Raw genomic sequence first — 20507 nt, 5'->3', positions numbered from 1 at the left:
AAATCCAAAATGTTAGGTGATACGACAAAATTAATAGGACTTAAGAAACAAAGAACTTCCACTCATCTGGTTGAACCACTACTAAATAACCCCATACTGCTGGTTACATGTATGATGTATATGTGTACACCATTATATGTTATAGACCGTGATAGACAATTTGCTTCAGGAAAGTTAGAATGAGTTTGTGACTATAAATGAGTATCACTATTGCACAATACTGTGAAATTTGGGAAATTATGTAATCACTTAATCACAAAAAAATTACAATAAAAAAGTTCTGTTTTTAGAGCTGAAAAAATTAAATTAAATTAAGTACTTCAAAGTGAAAAGAAAAGAAAGAAAGAAAGAAAACATAGCCAGGGTGTTCTTAAGTCAACTCCAGGCCACTCTGCAAATAGACAGGTAGCCATCAACAGGGTCGGAACTTACTAAGAAGAAATAAAGGAAGAAAGGAGACTTTTCCCATACATATACTCTCTCTCTCTCTCTCTCTCTCTATATATATATATATGTGTGTGTGTGTGTGTGTGTGTGTGTGTGTGTGTTTAAATTTTACAATAAACTTTATCATCCCTAAATATAACTTACAATATGCTATCATTCTTTTGGAGAAATAGCATAGATAAGGTCAAAGTCTTCTAGAATCTCATCCCTACCTGCCCAGCAAGTAATCTACTGGAAAGCCACTGCTGTCATTATGATGAGTGCATTCCACACTCCAGCAGAAGAGGACCTATTTTTACACACACACACACACACACACAATATAACAAAGTTGCATCATGCTTATCTGAAATGCATGTTTAACGGAATGGCCTGTTACCTACTAACTCTACCCTAGAGTTCTTGTTTAAATACTGGAGGGTCAGGCTTCTCTTCTCGTGACAGATACACATGTTCACACTTCTTGCTCCTCATTCCTTAGTAGGCTGGTAGGAGTCTAGTCTCCAGAGTGGCTGTCCGTGAGGACTTCTGCCCCCAGCGCCCCTTTGCCCCCTCCACTGTCCAGACAAACCGTGGCCCCTTCCAGTCTGCCCCAGGGCAGCCTCTTCCCCAGGCATGGCTCTGTCTGAGGACCCAAAATTCAGGCAGGCTTGGCCCATCGCTCCCTGCCCAAACTATTAGCCTTCAGAAGCAACTCAGGGGCAGAGTGCCAGAGGGGAAACGGGTGGGGCGGGGGAGAAGAGGGAGGACCACGAGGCCGGGTCGGACCAGCTCGGCCAGGCAGTTCTGCTTTTTTTCTGGCGTCCCCGCCCATCCTGTAAACCTCTCAAGCCCCGCCCTCGCGACCACCCAGCTACCCCCGCCCCCCAGAGGGCGGGGCTGATACCCAGAACCGCCCAGCCAAGGGAACTCCAGCCACTCGCAGCGGGGGCCCTCGGAGGGGGCGTGGCTTTGCAAATACAGCCACGCAGCTGAGCCAATCCGGACGTGGGAGGGCAAAGCTGATTCCTACCTGGGCCCAGGTGCACCCGCTTGGCAACTCTCCGCGCACGGGATGGAGCTGGTCCCGGAGGCCTCGCCGGGAGTCCAAGCCGGGGCCAATTTCCCGAAGGAACCCAAGGGAAGCCAAGTCCAGGGACTGGAGGAGCCGCGGGTCCCCGCGGGGGAGCCGCAGGCTGACGGCCCGGGAAGCCACCAGGAGCCGGCCGGGGCGGGCCAGGACCTCGCCGAGGACAAGTTGCCGCCGCCGCCTCGCCCCGGGCCCCTGCGGGCGCAGCCGCTCAGCCTGGGCTACGGCGCCTTCCGCCGTCTCGGGTCCACCAGCCGGGAGCCGCCGTCGCCGGGCTCCATGTCGGCCGAGCAGCCCCGGGATGGCGAGGGGCCCGGGGCCGAGCTGCTGCCCTTGGCCGCCCCGGGCTGCGAGCAGGCAGCGGGCACCTGGGCGCCGGTGGAGCTGCAGGTGGACGTGCGCGTGAAGCCGGTGGGCGCGCCGGGAGGCAGCCCCTCGCCCGCGCCCTCCACGCGCTTCCTCACCGTGCCGGTGCCGGAGTCCCCCGCCTTCTCCCGCCACGCCTCCCCGGCGCACCCCCTCCTGCAGCGGGCCGCGTCCCCGAGCGCCGCGCGGGGCCGGGCCTCGCCGCTGGCCGCCGCCGCCCCGACGGAGCGCGATCGCACCGGCGCCGAGAGCCCGGCCACCCCCGCCGAGGAGCGCGAGGCCTCCCGGGGCTCTCCCACGTGCGGATGCCGGGAGCCGGGGCTGGAAAAGGAGGACGCCTGGTTGCGGGGCGCCGGGATGGATGGCCAGGAGCTGCCGCGGGCCATCAAGCTCATAGGTTAGTGCTCACCAGCTCCCACCCCCCGCGCGGGGCAGCGGGAGACCACGCGACGCCACCCGACCCCACCCGACCTTTCTACCTGGTTAATATCAGGCCCCAACCCGCGTGCAATTCAACTTTGGCTCAAAGAAAAAAAGCCACCCACCCTCACCCCGCCTGGGAACTGGAGGTGCGCAGCTCCTAGGAGGAGGGAAAGGAACTTCGCTTGAGGGAAAGTGATTCAGGATCACGCGGCGGTGGTAGCCGGGCCGGAACACAGCCCCGAGCCTGGCCCGAGCCCGCCGCCCCGCCCTCTCCTACATCCAGACTCCTTTTGTTTCTCTCCACCTTATGGAAGAGCATTTGGCGCGAGTTACCTTGTGCCCGAGGGGTGCGGCTGTGGAGGTGTGGAGAGTTGAGACTAAGAGCCCCCAAAGGTGAAAACAATCCCGGAGAAGGAATCAGCCTAGAGTGGTTGGTGGAAGTGGCAGTTTGCTGGGAGCATTGAGTAGAGGCTTTTTCTGGTGTGGGAAAAACAGAGGCTAGGGGATGCTGGAGCCCTGCCTCCAAGGCTAACTCGAACTCTCCAGCCCCTGGGGAAGAGAGGTAAGACAGGCAGGACTTAACATTTGCCAGTAGGTGTGAGCTCACCTTCTCCATGGTGGAATATGGGTTTTCTATTGCTGTTGTCACAAATGTCCCCATCTTTAGTTGGCTTTAAATGACAGATTTAGCGTCTGACCGTTTTGAAGGTCAGAATTCTGAAGTAGGCTTCCTAAACTCCAGCCAGAGGATGTGTTTATTGCTTGAGGCTCTGAGAGAATCTCTCCCTTGCCTTTTCTAGCTTATCCTAGACACTGTCTGCATTCCTTAGTATTTCTTAGCTTATGTTTCTCTCAGTATTCAATTCTGATACCTGGAACCAAAAAGAGTAGGTTGATAAGGAAGGGAGGAGCTTGTGGTGATCCGAGTGGAACTTTGAGATGGAAAGTGAACTCTGTGGTATGCTGGCTCATGCCTATACTCAGCTACACAGGAGGCTAAGATCTGAGGATCACAGTTCAAAGGCAGCTGACAAGTCCTAGAGACTTGTTAAAATCTCCAATTTTAACCAGCAAAAAGCCTGAAGTAGAGATGCAACCCAAGCAGTAGAGTGCCAGCTCCGAGTGGAAAAAGTCAAATGAGTGTACCAGGCCCTGAAATCAAGCCTCAAGATAGGCTATATAAATAAAGAGAAAGGGAACTTGCACTGGATGAGGTGGCTTACACCTTTAATCTTCGCTACATGGGAGGCCAGGTTTGGAGAATCACAGTTTGAGGCCAACAGTTTGAGGCAAAAAAGTTTGTGAGATTCTCCTAACTAGTCATGCTAGCCCACACCTGACATCCCAGCTGTGGAAAAAACACATTGGCTGGTCTCAGTGGCACATGCCTGCAGTTCCCAGTGACACAGGAAAACACAAATAGGAAAATCATGGTCTGAGCATAAAGTGAGACCCTACCTCAAAAATAATCAATGCAAAAAGGGCCTGGATAGAAGGCATGGGCTCAGTGGTAGAGGGCCTGCATAGCAAGCTCAAGCCCTGAATTCAATCCTCCCAAAAAGAGAAAAAAAAGCTGTCCAGATACTTGGGAGGCAGAGGCCAGGAAGATTGTAAATTTGAGGCCAGTCCAGGCAAAGTCTACACTGAATCTCAAGAACAAAAACAAAAGCTATGGCTCCATGGTAGAGTACTTGCTTAACAAGTGCCAGGATTTAGGTTCTACAAAGGAAAAGGAAAAAACCCACAAAACTTGGCTCTGGTCACTTTATGAAGGAAGGGGGGATGGGGGCCGCAGTCATGAGACTGACCAAACAGCTTTGGTTCAGGAGGAGATGAGTGCTTGATGGATGGCAGAGTTGGTGGACTGGACCGACCATACAGACAAGGGGAGGAGGAGGATGTCAGCGGAGTCACAGTCCAGCCATTGTATATCCTTCCGCAACAGCGAACGTGGGAGGAGGTGGTAGAGAAAAAAGTTCCTTTGGGTGCTCCAGGAAGGAGATGACAAGAAGGGCAACTTTAGAGCCTGAAGAGGCAGCCTGGGGCTGGGGCTGGGGCTGGGGCTGGGGCGTGTTCTTCTCTCAGGGGCAGCCGTCAGGGGAGGAGCTGGTAATCATAGATGAGAGGGAATGAGGAGAGGCTTGTGGGGACAGGACAGTTCATTAGACGATTCGTTGCTTTCTGGCCAGGTTTGGCATTCTGGGAAATGTGTGGTTAACCTGGGCTTGGCCTGGAGAGGATCTCTTCTGAGTGGGTAACCCTGTTACTTCCAGCCGGTGTTCTTGACAAGACAGGTAAACTAAGGCACAAACCCGCATTGCAATCCCACACCTAGAATGAACGAACAAGCAAGCCACTGTGGAGAAGGTGGGGACGGTCACTGCTTCAGCTCTTCCCTCACAGATTGGGCAAGGGCCAGAGGAGCTGTCCAGCTGTGGGAGAGACGCCTTCCCCCAGAGCACTTGGGTGACTGTCACGCAACTACTGTGGGCAGTTAGAAGGAGGGATCCGTTTGCAATGCCTAATGCTGGGGAAAGAGTGTTTGTCCCACAGGTCTTGGCTGGGAGTCACTTTCTCTGATCCCTAAGGTCTGTTTAGTTGTTCCTGCTCTGTACTCATTGGCCCCTGAACGTCATAGTAACTGAATTCTGTGTGTGCGCATTGTCAGGCTTGAAGTCAGGATGGGCTCTTGTCCTTTTTCAATCAAAGCTGACACTGCTGCTTGAGCCACAGCTCCACTTCTTCTTGTCCCCCTTAGACACAGACTCGCTGTGAAACTCCAACACCTGACACACGAAGGTCATCCTTGACTATAGCACATTCAGAAATTCTGATTCCTCGGCCTTTTCTGGGGAAGGAGAACGGGGGTCGGACCTGTGGTCGTCCTGTGCTGTACCAGATGTGGAAGAGGCCATGAAGACATAGACCGTCTTGGCCCCTGCCTTCTTGAGTCCTCAGAGCTCAGAGGCTCTGTATTCAAGCCTCATGCCCAACCAAAAAGTAAAAGAAAACAGCTAAGAAGGTCCAGGATTGGAGAAGGGAGAAGATAAGCTAATGGGGAGTCTTGTCTTGAGCTGAGTTATGCCACATAGACCAAGCTAGCCCAACTGGTGATCCTTCTGCCTCAGTCTGCCAAGTGCTAGAATTACATGAGCAACCATATCCAGCTAGTGACAGTGGATTTAGCTTTGTCTGTGTGCTTTGTGGGTTTCGTGTGCCCAGGAGAGTGTATTTCTGTTACCTGTGTAATTAAGAATTGCTTTGTAGCCGGAGTGGGTGGGGACTTTCTCTTTGGCTCTGCAGGGGGCCCATATCCAGGCGCTGGCTTAGAATTAGGTGGGTCTTTTAAGGGATGGGGGGGGAGGGTCCGTTCCCTTCTCAGTTTCTTTACTGTTTTGTTTTCTGAAAGGTCACAGCTAAATGCAGAATTCAGCCACAATACTTACCAAGGCAATTGGTCAGTTTATATTTTCCTTGTCTTCACCTTTATGCTTTATTTGTTTATTTATTTATATTTTGGTCCTGGGGCTTGAACTGTGGGCCTGGGTGCTGTCAGTTCAAGGCGAGTGCTCTACTACTTGAGCCACAGTGCCACTTCCGGTTTCCTGGTAGTTTATTGGAGATAAGAGCCTCACAGGCTTTCTTGCCTAGGCTGGCTTTGAACTGAGATCCTCAGATCTCAGCTTCCTGAATAGCTAGGATTACAGGTGTGACCCACCAGCACCCGGCTTCTTTTATTATTTTAGACATAGTTTTATTGTTATTATTAAGGTGTTGTACAGAAGGGTTACCATTTCACAACTCCAGTAATGCGAACATTTCTCTTTTGGACAATGTCTTCTTTTACTATTTTATGGCTCAATATATCTGCATCTCCCCCCCCCCCCCCCGTCCTGGGGCTTGAACTGAGGGCCTGGGCTCTGTTCCTGAGTTTCTTTTACTTGATGAAGGCTAGTGCTCTACCACTTGATCCACTGTACCACTTCTGGCTTCTTTTTTTTTTTTTTTTTGTCGGTCATGGGCCTGAACTCTGGGCCTGGGCGCTGTCCCTCAGCTCTTCAGCTCAAGGCTAGCGCCCTACCACTTGAGCCAAAGCGCCACTTCCAGCTTTTTCTGCTTATGTGGTGCTGAGGAATCGAACCCAGGGCCTCAGTTATGCAAGGCAAGCACTCTACCACTGAGCCACCTTCCCAGCCCCTTCTGGCTTTTTTTTTTATTGGGGATAGGAGTTCATGAAAACCAGGGCACTAGTGGTTATGCCTGTAATCCTAGATACTAAGGAGGCTGAGATCTGAGGATCAGGGTTAGAAACCAGCCCCACCAGGAAAGTCTATGTGTAACTCTTTTTTTTTTTTTGTCGGTCGTGGGGCTTGAACTCTGGGCCTGGGCGCTGTCCCTCAGCTCTTCAGCTCAAGGCAAGCCCTCTACCACTTGAGCTACAGCGCCACTTCCGGTTTTCTGGTGGTTTATTGGAGATAGGAGTCTCAGGGTCTCTCCTGCCCGGGCTGGCTTTGAACCGCGATCCTCAGATCTCAGCCTCCTGAGTAGCTAGGATTACAGGCGTGAGCCACCAGCGCGCGGCTTATGTGTAACTCTTATCTCCAATTAACCCCTCAAGACCCAGAAGTGGAGGAGCTGTGGTAGAGCACTACACTTGAGCAAAAGAGCTCAGGGATAGCACCCAGGCCATGAATTCAAGCCTCATAACTACACACACACACACACACACACACACACACACACACACAAAAGTCTCAGACTTTCTTGTCCAGGCTGGCTTTGAACTGCAATCCTCAGATCTCAGTCTCCTGAGTAGCTAGGATCACAGTTATAAGTCACTGGCACCCAGCTATCTGCATCTTTTTTTTGATCCGGTCGTGGGCCTGAACTCTGGGCCTGGGCACTGTCCCTCAGCTCTTCAGCTCAAGGCTAGCGCTCTACCACTTGAGCCACAGTGTCACTTCTGGCTTTTTTCTTTTTGCTTATGTGGTGCTGAGGAATCGAACCCAGGGCCTCAGGCATGCAAGGCAAGCACTCTACCACTGAGCCACCTTCCCAGCCCCCTATCTGCATCTTTTTTTTGCAGCATTTTTAGAATCCCTCTGTGGATTTTATTTGTTTGTTTGTTTGTTTTTGTCTGTCTCTGGGCCTGGGTGCTATCCTTGGGCTATTCAGCTCAAGGTGAGTGCTCTACCACTTGAGCCACAGCGCCACTTCCGGCTTTCTGGTGGTCAATTGGAGAGTCTCACAGACTTTTGCTGCCTGGGCTGGCTTTGAACCTCAATCCTTAGATCTCAGCCTCCTGAATAGCTAGGATTACAGGCATGAGCTACCTGCGCCCAGCAATGCCCTCTGTTTCTAAGGAAAGTTCATAAACTGAAATTCACTGATTTGAAGCATAGAATTTAGTGGGTTGTCAGTTATTCAGTGTGGGACAGCTATCTCCACGTTCAATTTAAAATTATTTTCATCACCAGCAAAAGCCATCACCTTCCAGCCCCCAGGCCCAACAATCATTTTGTCTGTTCTGGACATTCTATATCAATGGATTTGAAGCAGGATAGATAGATGAAGTGACAGAAATGAAAACTAGCAAATATTAAAAGTAAGTACTAAAGCAGATGGCTCATACCTGTAATCCTAGCTACTAAGGAGGCTGAGACCTGAGGATCACAGTCCAAAGACAGCCAGGACAGGAAAGTCTGTGAGACTCTCCATTAACCACCAAAAAGCCTGACATGGAGTTTTGGCTCAAGTAATAGAGGGCTAGCACTGAACACAGAAGCTCAAGGGCAGCGCTCAGGCCCTGAGTTCAAGCCCCAGCACCAGCACAAAAACAAACAAACAAATGAATATTAAAAGAGCTAAGCTGGGTGCTGGTGGCTCAGGACCAGCTCACACCTGTAACCCTAGCTACTCACGAGGCTGAGATCTGAGGACAGTGGCTCAAAACCAGCTTGGGCAAGAAAGTCCATGAGATTCTTATCTCCAGTTAACCAGCAAAACCTAAAAGTAGAGCTATGGCTCAAATGGTAGAGCACCAACCTTGAGTGAAAAAGCTGAGACAGTGCCCAGGCCCTGAATTCAATCCCAAAACTAAAAATCTTCACAAATGGATAAAGAGACAGAGAGCTAGAAGACTTGTGTATCAAAGTCCTAAAAATCCCATGTTTTGGGCAGGCCTACATCTGTTTAGAATAATAAATGGCATTGATCTTAGCCACCTGAGCCACTATCTAATCGTTAGGGGCTGCTAAGTGCTGATACTTCCCCCAGCTCAGAGCATAAGGGACCAACAAACAGGCTGCCATTTTTGAGCTTGTCGGCCACTGCTGCACTTAGCTTTGTTCTTATGTTCTTATTTCTCCCTGCTGTACCCTGCTGGACTAAAAGACATCCTTGCTACAACTTCCACCTTGTGAGCCTCTGCTTTTCATGAAACTTCTTGGAAATCATTTTAGGTATACATGTTCAGTTCCTGTGATTTTGGGCCAGAAACTGGGGAATTGAATCCACCCCCTTATACTTCATCCACTGACAGTCTGCCTTCTTGTTGGACTTTGCTTTTGCTTTATTTTTGACCTTGAACACTGGATCCTCTTGCTTCAACCTCTGGAGACTATAGGCATATACTACTATCCTCAGCTATCTGGCTTCTCTTACCTTGTTTTCAATTAGCAAATATTCTTAATGCAAGCCGGGCGCTGGTGGCTCACGCCTGTAATCCTAGCTACTCAGGAGGCTGAGATCTGAGGATCGCGGTTCAAAGCCAGCCCGGGCAGGAGAGACCATGAGACTCCTATCTCCAATAAACCACCAGAAAACCGGAAGTGGCGCTGTAGCTCAAGTGGTAGAGCGCTCGCCTTGAGCTGAAGAGCTGAGGGACAGCGCCCAGGCCTGGAGTTCAAGCCCCATGACCGACAAAAAAAAAAAAAAAAAAAAAAAAAAAAATTCTTAATGCAGAATTACCCTCGCTTTACCTCGGGCCTTGAGAGAGCAAAGTATTACATCCTCTCAGCTCTCAGACTGATTGGTGGGCACTACTGCTTATCATCCCCACCCCACACCGCCCAAGGCTCAAAATTTAAGAAGGCCCGGTTTCCTCAGTGTGGTGTGAGGACAGGGTTGGACACTTTTATAACTGTCTGTGCCTCTAAGGAATGACTTGAATGGAATCATTCCTACTGTCTATGCAGTGCTAGGCTCTGAACTCGGCTGGATGCTTGCTGGGTGTTCTACTACTTGATTGATACCCCTAGTCCCCTATCTTTTTTTTTTTTCTTTTTTTTTTTGCCGGTTGTAGGGCTTGAACTCTGGGTGTGGGTGCTGTTCTTGAGCTCTTCAGCTCAAGGTGAGCGTTCTACCACTTGAGCCACAGCGCCACTTTCCAGTTTTCTGAGTGGTTTCTTGGAGGTAAGAGTCTCACGGACTTTGCCGCCCAGGCTAGCTTTGAATCGTGCCCCTCAGCTCTCAGCTCCTGAGTAGTCAGGATTGCAGGCGTGAGCCGCTGGTGCCCAGCCCCTGCCACCTTTTGCTACCCAAGCCATTCCTGCCACGTTCCTTAGTTACTGTGTTAGCAGGGCAAGGCATGCAGTTTCCAGGTGTTTCTGGCCAGGCGTTGTAGTTCCTGTAATCCCAGCTTGTGGGGAGGCTGAGGCAGGAGGATCCAGGCCCACTTGGACAAGGTAATCCCATCTCCAAGAATCCCAATAAAATAGAACGCTTTATTCTTCAAGGCTTTGCTGAGCCGCCTCAGCCCTGCGTCTCACGGCCTACAGCAGGGCACTTCTCCTTCCCAACGCTTCCTTCATGCCGCTCTTAAGACCTGGAAAGATGTGAGATGCTGGACTGATTTTTTTTTTCTTTTGGTGGTAGGTGGTAGTGAGGATTGAACCCAGGGCCTTCAGGAAGCCAGAAAAAGATTCTGTCCATTGAGCCATGCCCAGTCCTTTTGCTTTTAAGATCCTTTCTCATACTTTTGTCTAAGCTGACCTTGAACCTCTATCCTTCTACCTCTGCTTCCCAAGTAGCTGGGATTACAGGTGTGTACTACCATAGATTGTGGCAGGTATAAAGTGAAGACTCGAACCTGATCTGGTACCGAAGTTACTCCATAACAAGAATCACTCGTTCTGTGTATCTCTCTTATGTGTTCTTACATCTTCTAGCACCTTGAGCTGCAGAATATCTTCTAGCATGCTTCTCCTGACACGAAGTGCTAACCTCCATTGGGTTTTCTGCTGTGATAGGGTGGCTGTGATGAGTGGGTGTAGATGGGTGTGGGTGGGGTCGTTTCTTCTAACCTGTATCTGTCTGCCCCCTACTTCCAGGGCTGCCCATGTACATAAAGTCTTTACGATGGGCCCTGGTGGTCCTGGCTGTGTTTCTGGCTGTCTGCACCATCACCATCGTGGTTTTGGCCTCCAGAGCAGGTAGGGTGCCCCCTCGACCTTACAGGCCCTTTGAGAATATCCATGTGACATCCCTCTGCGGAGATGCAGCGTGACCTGTGGAGCGAAGATAAAAACACCGATCCTCTCCTCCCACAGGACACAGCTGTGCCCTGACCAGTCAGAGGGTAGCAGCCTTTGCCCAGGGGAAGAGTTGCACAGTGCACACACTGTACCACCACCCCCTGCGGAAGTTTGACTGCTCCCTGAATGCAGATTCCGTCCCTTTCCCCCGCAAGTCCCAGCCAGGTCTGCTGCTCACCACAGCTCGTTAGTTACCGCATGACTCACCCAGGTTTCTGTCCTTGCAGGAGCTGTGTGCCAGCCATGCCCTCGAGGCTGGATGTGGTCTGAGGAGCGCTGTTACTACCTCTCCGCAGAAGCACAGGACTGGAAGGCCAGCCAGGCCTTCTGCATGGCTCACAACGCTACCCTGCCTCTGTTCAGCCACACCCAGGTGAGACCGGGCAGCATTCCAGGTCCCTGAGTCCTAGCCCTGGAAGAAATCTCTAGATCTCATCCTCCACACTAGAGCAGTCACTAAGGCCCAAAGGACAAACATATAGGGCCAAAAAATTGAAGACCCGCTGGGTGCCAGTGGCTTATACCTGTAATCCTAGCTATCAGGAGGCTGAGATTTGAGGATCGAGGTTCAAAGATAGCTCGGGCAGGAAAGTCGGTGAGACTCTTCTCTCCAGTAAACCACCAGAAAACCGGAAGTGATACTGTGGCTCAAGTAGTAGAGCGCTTGCCTTGAGCTCAAAAGCTGAGGGACAATGCCCAGGGCCAGAGTTCAAGCCCCATGACTGACCAAAAAAAAAAAGCAGATCAGAGCTGGGTATGGCTTAAGTGGCAGAGTACCTGCAAGGCCCTGATTTTAAAACCCCAAATTACCACAAAAACAACTAAAACAACTGACACCTGGTAACCCAACAGTCTTACCCACTTAATCAATCATCTGAATGTGGATGTAGGGCTCAGGTGGTAGAGTGACAGCCTTAAGTGAAAAAGCTAAGCAAGCGTGTGAGGTCCTGAATGCAAGCTCAAGTACTAATGCATATACACATACACACAACTTTTTTTTTTTTTTTTTTTGGGTCCGGTTGTGGGGCCTGAACTCTGGGCCTGGGCGCTGTCCCTCAGCCCTTCAGCTCAAGGCTAGCGCTCTACCACTTGAGCCACAGCACCACTTCCGGCTTTTTGCTTTTTGCTTATGTGGTGCTGAGGAATCGAACCCAGGGCCTCAAGCATGCAAGGCACTAAGCGCTCTACCACTGAGCCACCTTCCCAGCCCCACACAACTTTTTTTAAGTAAGAGGAAATGTTGAAAACATTTTCAACCAGGTGACAGTGATTCACACTTATGATCCTATCTACTCAGGGGGCTGAGAGGGAAAGGACCAAGATTCAAAGCCAGGCTGGCAGAAAAATTCTCATTACCTTATCTCAAAAATAACCAGCAAAAGGCAGGTACTGGTGGCTCACACTGTAATCTTTGCTACTTACAAGGCTGAGATCTGAGGATAGCAGTTCAAAGCCAGCTGGGCAGGAAAGTTCGTGAGACTTTTCTTTTTTTTTTGGCCAGTCCTGGGGCTTGAACTTAGGGGCTGGGCACTGTCCCTGAGCTTTTTTGCTCAAGGCTAGCATTCTATCAGTTGAGCCACAGTGCCACATCTGGCTTTTTTCTGTTTATGTGGTACTGAGGATTCGAACCGAGGGCTTCATGTGTGCTAGGGAAACACTATACCACTAAGCCACATTCCAAGCCAAGTTCATAAGACTCTTATCTCCAAATAAACATAAAAAAGCTGGACTGGTAGCTGTGGCCAGGTAGTAGACCAATATCCTTGAGCATGGGAGTTTAGGGATAGTGCCCACCATTTGAATTCAAGCCCAGGACCAGCATGCACACACATACACACACACAATAATCACCAAAAGACAGGCCTGGAGGCATGACTCAGGTGGTAAGGCACCACCTAGCAAGCTTGAGGTCCTGAGTTCAAGCCCCATGTTTAAGCTTGAGGTCCTGAGTTCGAGCCCCATGTTTTCCTATCATGTTGTTGGAGGTGAGAGAATGGAGAGTTAGTGTTGGGAGGGTGTAGTTTCAGGCTGGGAGACTGCCGCTGTGGAGATGGGTGGGGATGGCTGTACTACAATGTGAATGTACTTTTGTGCATTGGACTGACTGCATGCTTAACCATGGCTACAGTGGTGGCTGGAAGTGTGGGAGCCTGTGTTGACTTCACATGCAGCTTTGGGTTCAATTCCTAGCACAACACACAAAGATTGAAATGAAATGATGGTAGACTTCGTGTGTGTGTGTGTGTGTGTGTGTGTGTGTGTGTGTGTGTGTGTGTGTGTGTGTGTGTGTGTGTTGAGAGAGGCCTGGGCACTGCCCCTGAGCGTGTGTGTGTGTGTGTGTGTGTGTGTGTGTGTGTGTGTGTGTTGAGAGAGGCCTGGGCACTGCCCCTGAGCGTGTGTGTGTGTGTGTGTGTGTGTGTGTGTGTGTGTGTGTGTGTGTGTGTGTGTGTGTGTGTGTGTGTGTGTGTGTGTGTGTGTGTGTTGAGAGAGGCCTGGGCACTGCCCCTGAGCTTCTTTACCCAAGGCTACCATTCTACCTCTTCAGCCATACCTCTACTTACAGCTTTTTGGTGATTAATTGGAGATAAGAGTCTCATGGATTTTCCTGCTCTGGCTGATTTCCAGACCACAGCTAAGATTACAGACATGAGCCACCATCATCAGCCAATGGATTTTTTTTTTTTTTTTGGTCAGTTGTGTGGTGCTGTCCCTTAGCTCTCAGCTCAAGGCAAGCGCTCTACCACTTGAGCCACAATGCCACTTCCAGTTTACTGGTGGTAGATAAGAGTCACACAGACTTTTCCTGCCCAGGTTGACTTCAAACTGCCATCCACAGATCTCAGTCTCCTGAGTAGGTAGGATTACAGGCATGAGCCACCATTGCCCGGCTGGCCAATGGATTTTTAAGAGACAAACATGGGATTTCAAGTCTACTCTGTTCTGGGTAACATTTCCCGATCTCTCCATGTTGGTGGCAAAGTTGGAGAGTCATCAAGTTCAGACTGTGGAGACCCCAGGATCTCTCGATCCCTCATGAGAGTGGTCTTTGAGCCACTGATTGCTCCAGTTTCTGGAATTTGATTACAACACTGATAATGGCTTGACTGTGTGTGCCATAGTCTTGCTAATAGTGAGAAAAGGGAAAGAAAGAATGGTGTGGAGTGGGTGGGGCTGGGGAGGTCAGGCTGTCAACTCCTGTCACCAGGAGGCTCAGATCCTCCTGGGTAACCCTAAGCCTCAGATGTGGTATTTGTTGGTGCCCAACTAACTTAAGCAATTTGTTAGGTGAGCAGAACCATGGATGTGCACATTCACTACTGACTTCTAGTCAGTAGTATATAAATGTATGCACTTGGCCTTGTGGGTGACACAGACTTGATGTGGGGTCCCTCCCCTTTTTTTTTTAACTTGATATGATTTCCTGTTTACATTTTTCCATGTACTTGCCAAATTGAATAACCCTGTAATTTCCCATCATGTTGATATCCCATAATTTTCCTAGTTATTTCCTGATTGCAAGGCATTTCAGTAGTTTCTATTTCTCTCTATAAATAGCACGGTGTTGTCTTTGGCAAGTGCTTCTTCTCACATTGATATTCCTGGGTTGATTGTGCGAGCAAACTGTTCCAGAAAGAGCACTGGTATGGACTGCTGGGATTGGTGCCTCCTCATCACTGAGCCATCCCACTGGGACTTAAAATATTTCAACATTTTGAGTGGGAGCATGGCTCAAGTGGTAGAGGGCCAGCCTTGAGCGGAAAAGGCAAATGAGGTTACACCTCCAGTTACTGGAGCCCTATCTTCTATACACTGGTTGTTTTTTGTCGGTCTTGGGGCTTGAACTCTGGGCCTGAGCGCTGTCCCTCAGCTCTTCAGCTCAAGGCTAGCACTCTACCACTTAAACCACAGCACCACTTCTGGTTTTCTGGTGGTTTATTGGAGATAAGAGTTTCACGGACTTTCCTGTCTGGGCTGGCTTTGAACTGAGATCCTCAGATCTCAGCCTCCTGAGTAGTTAGGATTACAGGTGTAAGCCACTGGTGCCCGGCTACACTGGTTGGTTTTTGAGATAAGGTCTTAAAAGGGCACACAACACACCTGGACCACATCCTCCTATTACTATTATTTTTTGTGGTTGTTCCAGTCCTGGGGCTTGAACTCAGCATGTGGGAGCTGTCCCTGAGCTTTTTTTGCCCAAGACTAGAGCTCTACCATTTGAGCCACAGCTCCTCTTCCAGCTTTCTGGTGATTAATTGGAGATAAATTTCACAAACTTTTCTGCCCTGGTTGGCTTTGAACCACAATCCTCTGATCTAAGCATTCTGAGTAGCTAGGATTACAGGTGTGAGCCACTGGTGGCTGGGTGCTATTCCTTAGCATTTTCATTCAAGGCTAGCAAGCACTACCACTTGAGCCATGGCTCCACCATTGGCTTTTTGCTGGTTAATTAGAGGTAAGAGTCTTGCAGACCTTCTTGGCTGGGCTGGCTTTGAACTGTGATATTCAGATCTCAAACCTGAATAGCTAGGATTACAGGTATGTGCCACTAGTGCCCAGCTACACTCCAATTTTAATCTGCCCCCAGGACTTCTGCAGCTTAGCCCCCAGCAAGTCTCCAGCTTTCTGTTGCTTTCTGTCCCCTAGACATGCTCCCTGCTTGGCCCAGACCTTCCCTTCTTTGAGCTCCTTTATCCCCACTCTATACCCCCTGCACTTTGCTTTGTGATGAGTAGCGACATTCCACTGAGGCTGAGAAGGGATCTCCCTCATTTCTAGTCCCCAATCCTGGGCACCCTGCTGGCAAAGCCAGCCTCCACTTCAGAACTGAGGGTGTTAGGTAAGCGAGGCTTTGAGTTGACTTTCTCCTAGATTAGCCAGCTGGCCTTGTGGCAAACTGATAGCTGGGTGAATCACATGAGTGTCCACGGAACATTGACTGCCTTCTTTTCTCTTTCAGGATTTGCTAAGCCGATACCCAGTCACCAAACGCTCCTGGGTGGGGGCCCAGAGAGGCCCACAGGGCTGGCACTGGATCGATGGCGTCCCCTTGCTGCCCCAGCCGTGAGTGATTGTGGCTCCCTCCCCCCTCGGCTGCTCTATATCCTCCTTTACCCCCTCTCTCCTTCTCCTCTTCCCCCAGCCCATGGTACCACTTGAGAAACCAATCCACAGAAATGTCCAGAGGCCTGGCTTTGTCTTAGATCCTGTCAACCTGATTTCTGCTTGGGGTCCCTCAACAAGCAGGACTGTTCCCGCCATTCTATAGATACAAGCCTTACAGCTCAGTGAGCGACTGGCATGCCCAGTGCTGCACAGCTGGTGTCAGGACCCACCCTCTTGGCCCCTCATGGTTCTCTGGGCACTGGGGCTGGCTGAACCTACACAGGAAAGAAGGCCCAGCTTCCTGAGCACCCCTCACCCCTCTGCAGGCTCCCAAAGGAAGACCTGGAGAACCCGGATCTCAGCTGCGGGGGCCTGGAGGAAGGCAGGCTCGTGGCTCTCAACTGCAGCTCCCTCAGACCCTGGGTCTGTGTCCAGGGGAAGCAGTGATCTGGTTTCTGCCTGTGCTCAGCCTGTTGGAAGCTGAAGTAAGAGCTTGGAAACCCCTTCCCCAGACCTGGAATCCCGGCTCTGTGTCTGGGCCAGCCTGGGCAGCTGGATTTGGGGGCATGACAGCCGTAGGCCAGGGGAAGATTGTTCTGTATTCTCAAATCTCAGTGTCAAATGTTAGTTTCCAGCTTCTGACACCAGTCTATTCCATGACTTGAGGATCTTATTTAGCACTGCTAAGTCTCATTCCCACCCCACCCCCTTCATTAAAATGGTCATTTTTCTTCTCTCCTTAACCTGCTGTGGCCCCCGTCACACACCCTTCAGTTTCAGGGGAAAGGGCAAGTCAGCAAATCACAGATGGCTCCAAGTGAGTTCTCTCTTACATCTAGTTATATGGGAGGTCTGATGGGGGGGGGGGGGTTGACATGTTGCTCTAAGTCGTATTTCTGGACTGTGGATGGGGAGTTGATGAGCAGCACAGATGAGAGACTGCCTGGGAAAGAAGTGAAAAGCCCCTGAGCAAGGAGGGAGGGGACCCCCTCTCTTGCCTTGCAAGCTGGGGAATATGTCTTTGGGCTGGGCGTCTTCTGAATGTCAAAGGCCGGGTCTGATCCCTGCCAACTCTGTGACTTCACATCCCTTCTCTGACTCGGCTCCTCTACCCTATCCTTTCTATCCTCCTGCTCTACCTCACTTCATGGGAAGATCACGGTTCACACGTAGCTTCCTCATGTATAAGTTCCATGAGGACAAGGCTGAGTCATGCCTGAGCTCATCTTTTGTGCTTTGAGTGTAGCTGGGTGCTGGGTTCATGCCTGTAATCCTGGTTACTCAAGAGGCTGAGATCTGAGGACTGTGATTCAAAGCCAACCTGGGCAAAAAAGTCCCTGTGAGACTCTTACCTTCAATTAACCACTCAAAAACCAGAAGTGGTGCTGTGACTCAAAGTGGTAGAGCACTAGCCCTTAGCAGAAGAGCTCAGGGTCAGTGAGTGCCCTGGCATCAGTTCTAGCCCTATGCACGCCCCCCCCCACACACACAAAGTTCATGTGTATAAAAGTGTATATCTTTTTTTTTTTTTTTTTGGTCGGTCGTGGGGCTTGAACTCTGGGCCTGGGTGCTGTCCCTCAGCTCTTCAAGCTCAAGGCAAGCGCTCTACCACTTGAGCTACAGCGCCACTTCCGGTTTTCTGGTGGTTTTTTATTGGAGATAGGAGTCTCACGGTCTCTCCTGCCCGGGCTGGCTTTGAACCGAGATCCTCAGATCTCAGCCTCCTGAGTAGCTAGGATTACAGGCGTGAGCCACCAGTGCCCGGCTAAAAGTGTATATCTTGAGAGGCGCTTAGTGGCTCACACCTGTAATCCTAGCTACTCAGGAGGTTGAGAGCTGAGGATTGCAGTTCAGAGCCAGCCCAAGCAGGAACATCTGTAGGACCTTTTTGTTCAGCTAACCAGCAAAAACCCAGAGGTGTTGCTCAAGTGGTAGAACACCAGCCTTGAAAAAGCTGTGTAGTGCCTAGGGCCTGAGTTCAAGCTCCAGTACTGGCACCTCCCCCTTCCCCCAAAATAAGTTCATGTTGAAAACATAAACCCCAAATCATGCTAAAGATACTGGAAGTGGGCCCTTCCATAGGTGTCTCACCATTAGGTGAGGTCATGGGGGGAGGAACCCATAATGGCTGTATATGAAATAGGAGAAAGACCCGGAATGCTTCCTTTGTCTTGCCCCGTATTGTTTCTGCAATGTTGCAAGATTTCCCTCTAAATAAATACTGGTGTCATACCTTTAAAACATCCCAGCCTCTAGCACTGCAAGCTGATAAGCTGCTATTTGGGGACAGTTGTGGAATTTGAACTCAGGGCCTCTCATGCTTGCTAAGGCCATACTCCATACTCCAGGGGAATTTGAGAGTTCCCCAACCCATGGCCCTGCCTATTCTTTGTATGTGTGCATCAGTCCTGGGGCTTGCACTTATGGCCTGAGCTCTTATCCCTGATCTTTTTGCTCAAGGCTAGTGCTCTACTGCTTGAGCCACAGCTCCACTTCTGACTGGCTGTGTGTGTGTGTGTGTGTGTGTGGTTTAGAGGAGTCTCAGATTTTTCTGCCTGGGCTGGCTTCAATCCTCAGCCAGGCGCCGGGTGCTCACACCTGTAATCCTAGCAACTCAGGAGGCTGAGATCTGAGAATTACGGTTCAAAGCCAGCAGGAAAGTCTGTGAGACTCTTATCTCTAATAAACCACTAGAAAACCAGAAGTAGCCCTGTGGCTCAAGTGGTAGAGCGCTTGCCTTGAGCTGAAGAGCACAGGGACAGCACCCAAGCCCAGAGTTCAAGCCTCACAACTAACCAAACAAAACAAAACAAACAAAACACCTCAATCCTCAGATCTCAGCCTCCTGAGTTGCTAGGATTATCTACTCTTGGCTTTATGCTAGTTAACTGGAGATATGTGTCTCACAGACTTTTCAGACCAGGCTGGCTTTGAACCATGACCCTAGGATCACTCAATCTCCTTATAGGAGTAAGCCACCAGTACCTGGCACATTTGTACTGAAATTTTAAGTTTCTGCATCCTGTTTTCCTTCTAACAAGTAGATTTGGAGAGGAACAGCAGACATTGCTATGTTTTTGTAGCCATCCTCCTCTGTCTGTCCTGACCCACTTTAACTGCTCCTTAGGAATGTGGAGGCAACATGGCTCCCATGAGCTTGAATTTGCCTGTCCTCAATTCAAGGCAATAACCAATCCAAGTTGGAACCGTCTAATCATAGGAGGGACTCTGTCTTAAGTGAGCTAGGTGCTCACCTTTAGACCACTGGACTGTGTCCAGGAGTGAGATCACATTGTGATTAGAATGGAAATTTCCACACTGTGCTAGAACATGACTACAGTTGGAGAACGGCGAGTTTCCTGACAAGGACAGGAAGTATGAGAAGACTAAACAAGCAGTAGGAATCTTCCATGTTTGCATTCCTATCCCTATTTCATAGATGATAGATACTCAAGTAAAATACACAATTTTCAGAGCATAATAGTGGTTAAGAATGCAGCAGATCCTGCAAGAGACATGCATAGGCATGTTAGCAAAGAAAATGTCCAAATAGATGCAATCACTAAATACTGAACTATAGTACAGCCTTTCCAATGGCTTCTAGTCAGACAAAAAAAAAGCAAAGAGCAGCCTGGTGCTGGTGGCTTACACCTGTAATCCTAGCTCAAGAGGAGCCTAAGATTTGAGGATCATGGTTCAAGCCAGCCCAAGCAAGGAAGGCCATCAGGCTTTTACCTCCAATATACTACTCAGAAAAATCCTGGCTCAAGTGGTAGAATGCTAGCCTTGGGCAAATGCACAGGGTCAGTGCCCCAGACTGGCAAAAAAAAAAATTCAAAAATAGTGCCAAAGACTAGAAGAAAAAAGAGAAAAGCCAAGAACTAGCAGCTAGCAGGAGCAGGGAGGAAGAAACAAGGTTTTGAAAGGGGGAGTGAATAGGGTTGAATTTAATACACATGTATGAAAATGAAACCTGCTGGAATTGTTTTGAGGGAGAAGAGTGGATGAGGAATAGTAATTAAGGGTTCCATTTGGTTAGAGTACATTTATGTGCATTTATAGAAATATGTATCACAATGGAAGCCCACTGTACAAATAATACATGCTAATAAAATAAGGCAAAGTGTGGATACATAACATATAATCCCCACCAGCAGAAGTGCATACATATCTCATTTGTGATATTCTGAAAGGGGGAATTTTGAGGGAGGAGCTAATAAAGACATTCTGCGTTTATACAGAGAACTGAAGCAGGCTATTTCAAGTCCATATCACGCATGTGTGCATACCAGGACTGGGGCTTACTTAAATCAGGGCTTGCCCCTTGGCTGAGCTTTTTTGCTCAAGGCTTGACACACTAACACTTGAGCCACACCACCATTTCCAGCTTTTTACTGGCTAATTGGTGGTAAGAATGTCTTACGTTTTTCTACCTAGGCTAGCTTTGAACTTCAATCCTCAGACTCTTGAGTAGCTAGGATTATAGGCATGACCACCAGTGCTCAACCTGCAAGTCAATTCTCATAGGCAAAACCTGGGTAGCCAGGTGGAGGACAGGGAATCTA

At 49.7% G+C, this 20507-nt stretch overlaps 1 protein-coding gene across 3 annotated transcripts in view; it reads left to right on the top strand.

Annotated features, from left to right (window-relative positions):
* The first annotated feature begins 1465 nt into the window (after window positions 1-1465).
* Klrg2 (killer cell lectin like receptor G2) overlaps window positions 1466-20507 on the top strand; it is a 73329-nt gene continuing 54287 nt past the window's right edge. For 2 of the 3 annotated variants that reach the window (XM_069996886.1, XM_069996885.1), the window contains exons 1-5: window positions 1466-2279; window positions 10636-10737; window positions 11067-11212; window positions 15797-15900; window positions 16269-16427. In XM_069996886.1, the coding sequence (XP_069852987.1) occupies window positions 1502-2279; window positions 10636-10737; window positions 11067-11212; window positions 15797-15900; window positions 16269-16389 (1251 nt within the window). In that variant the 5' untranslated portion in view covers window positions 1466-1501 and the 3' untranslated portion in view covers window positions 16390-16427. Of the gene's footprint in view, window positions 2280-10635; window positions 10738-11066; window positions 11213-15796; window positions 15901-16268; window positions 16686-20507 lie in introns of those variants that run through there. The other variant, XM_069996884.1, reaches the window with a different exon arrangement.

The sequence above is a fragment of the Dipodomys merriami genome, unplaced genomic scaffold, assembly GCF_024711535.1.
Source record: "Dipodomys merriami isolate MVZ:Mamm:240054 unplaced genomic scaffold, mDipMer1.0.p SCAF_5, whole genome shotgun sequence".
In the NCBI taxonomy this organism is placed as follows: domain Eukaryota; kingdom Metazoa; phylum Chordata; class Mammalia; order Rodentia; family Heteromyidae; genus Dipodomys; species Dipodomys merriami.
This window is presented reverse-complemented; position numbering and strand designations above follow the sequence as displayed.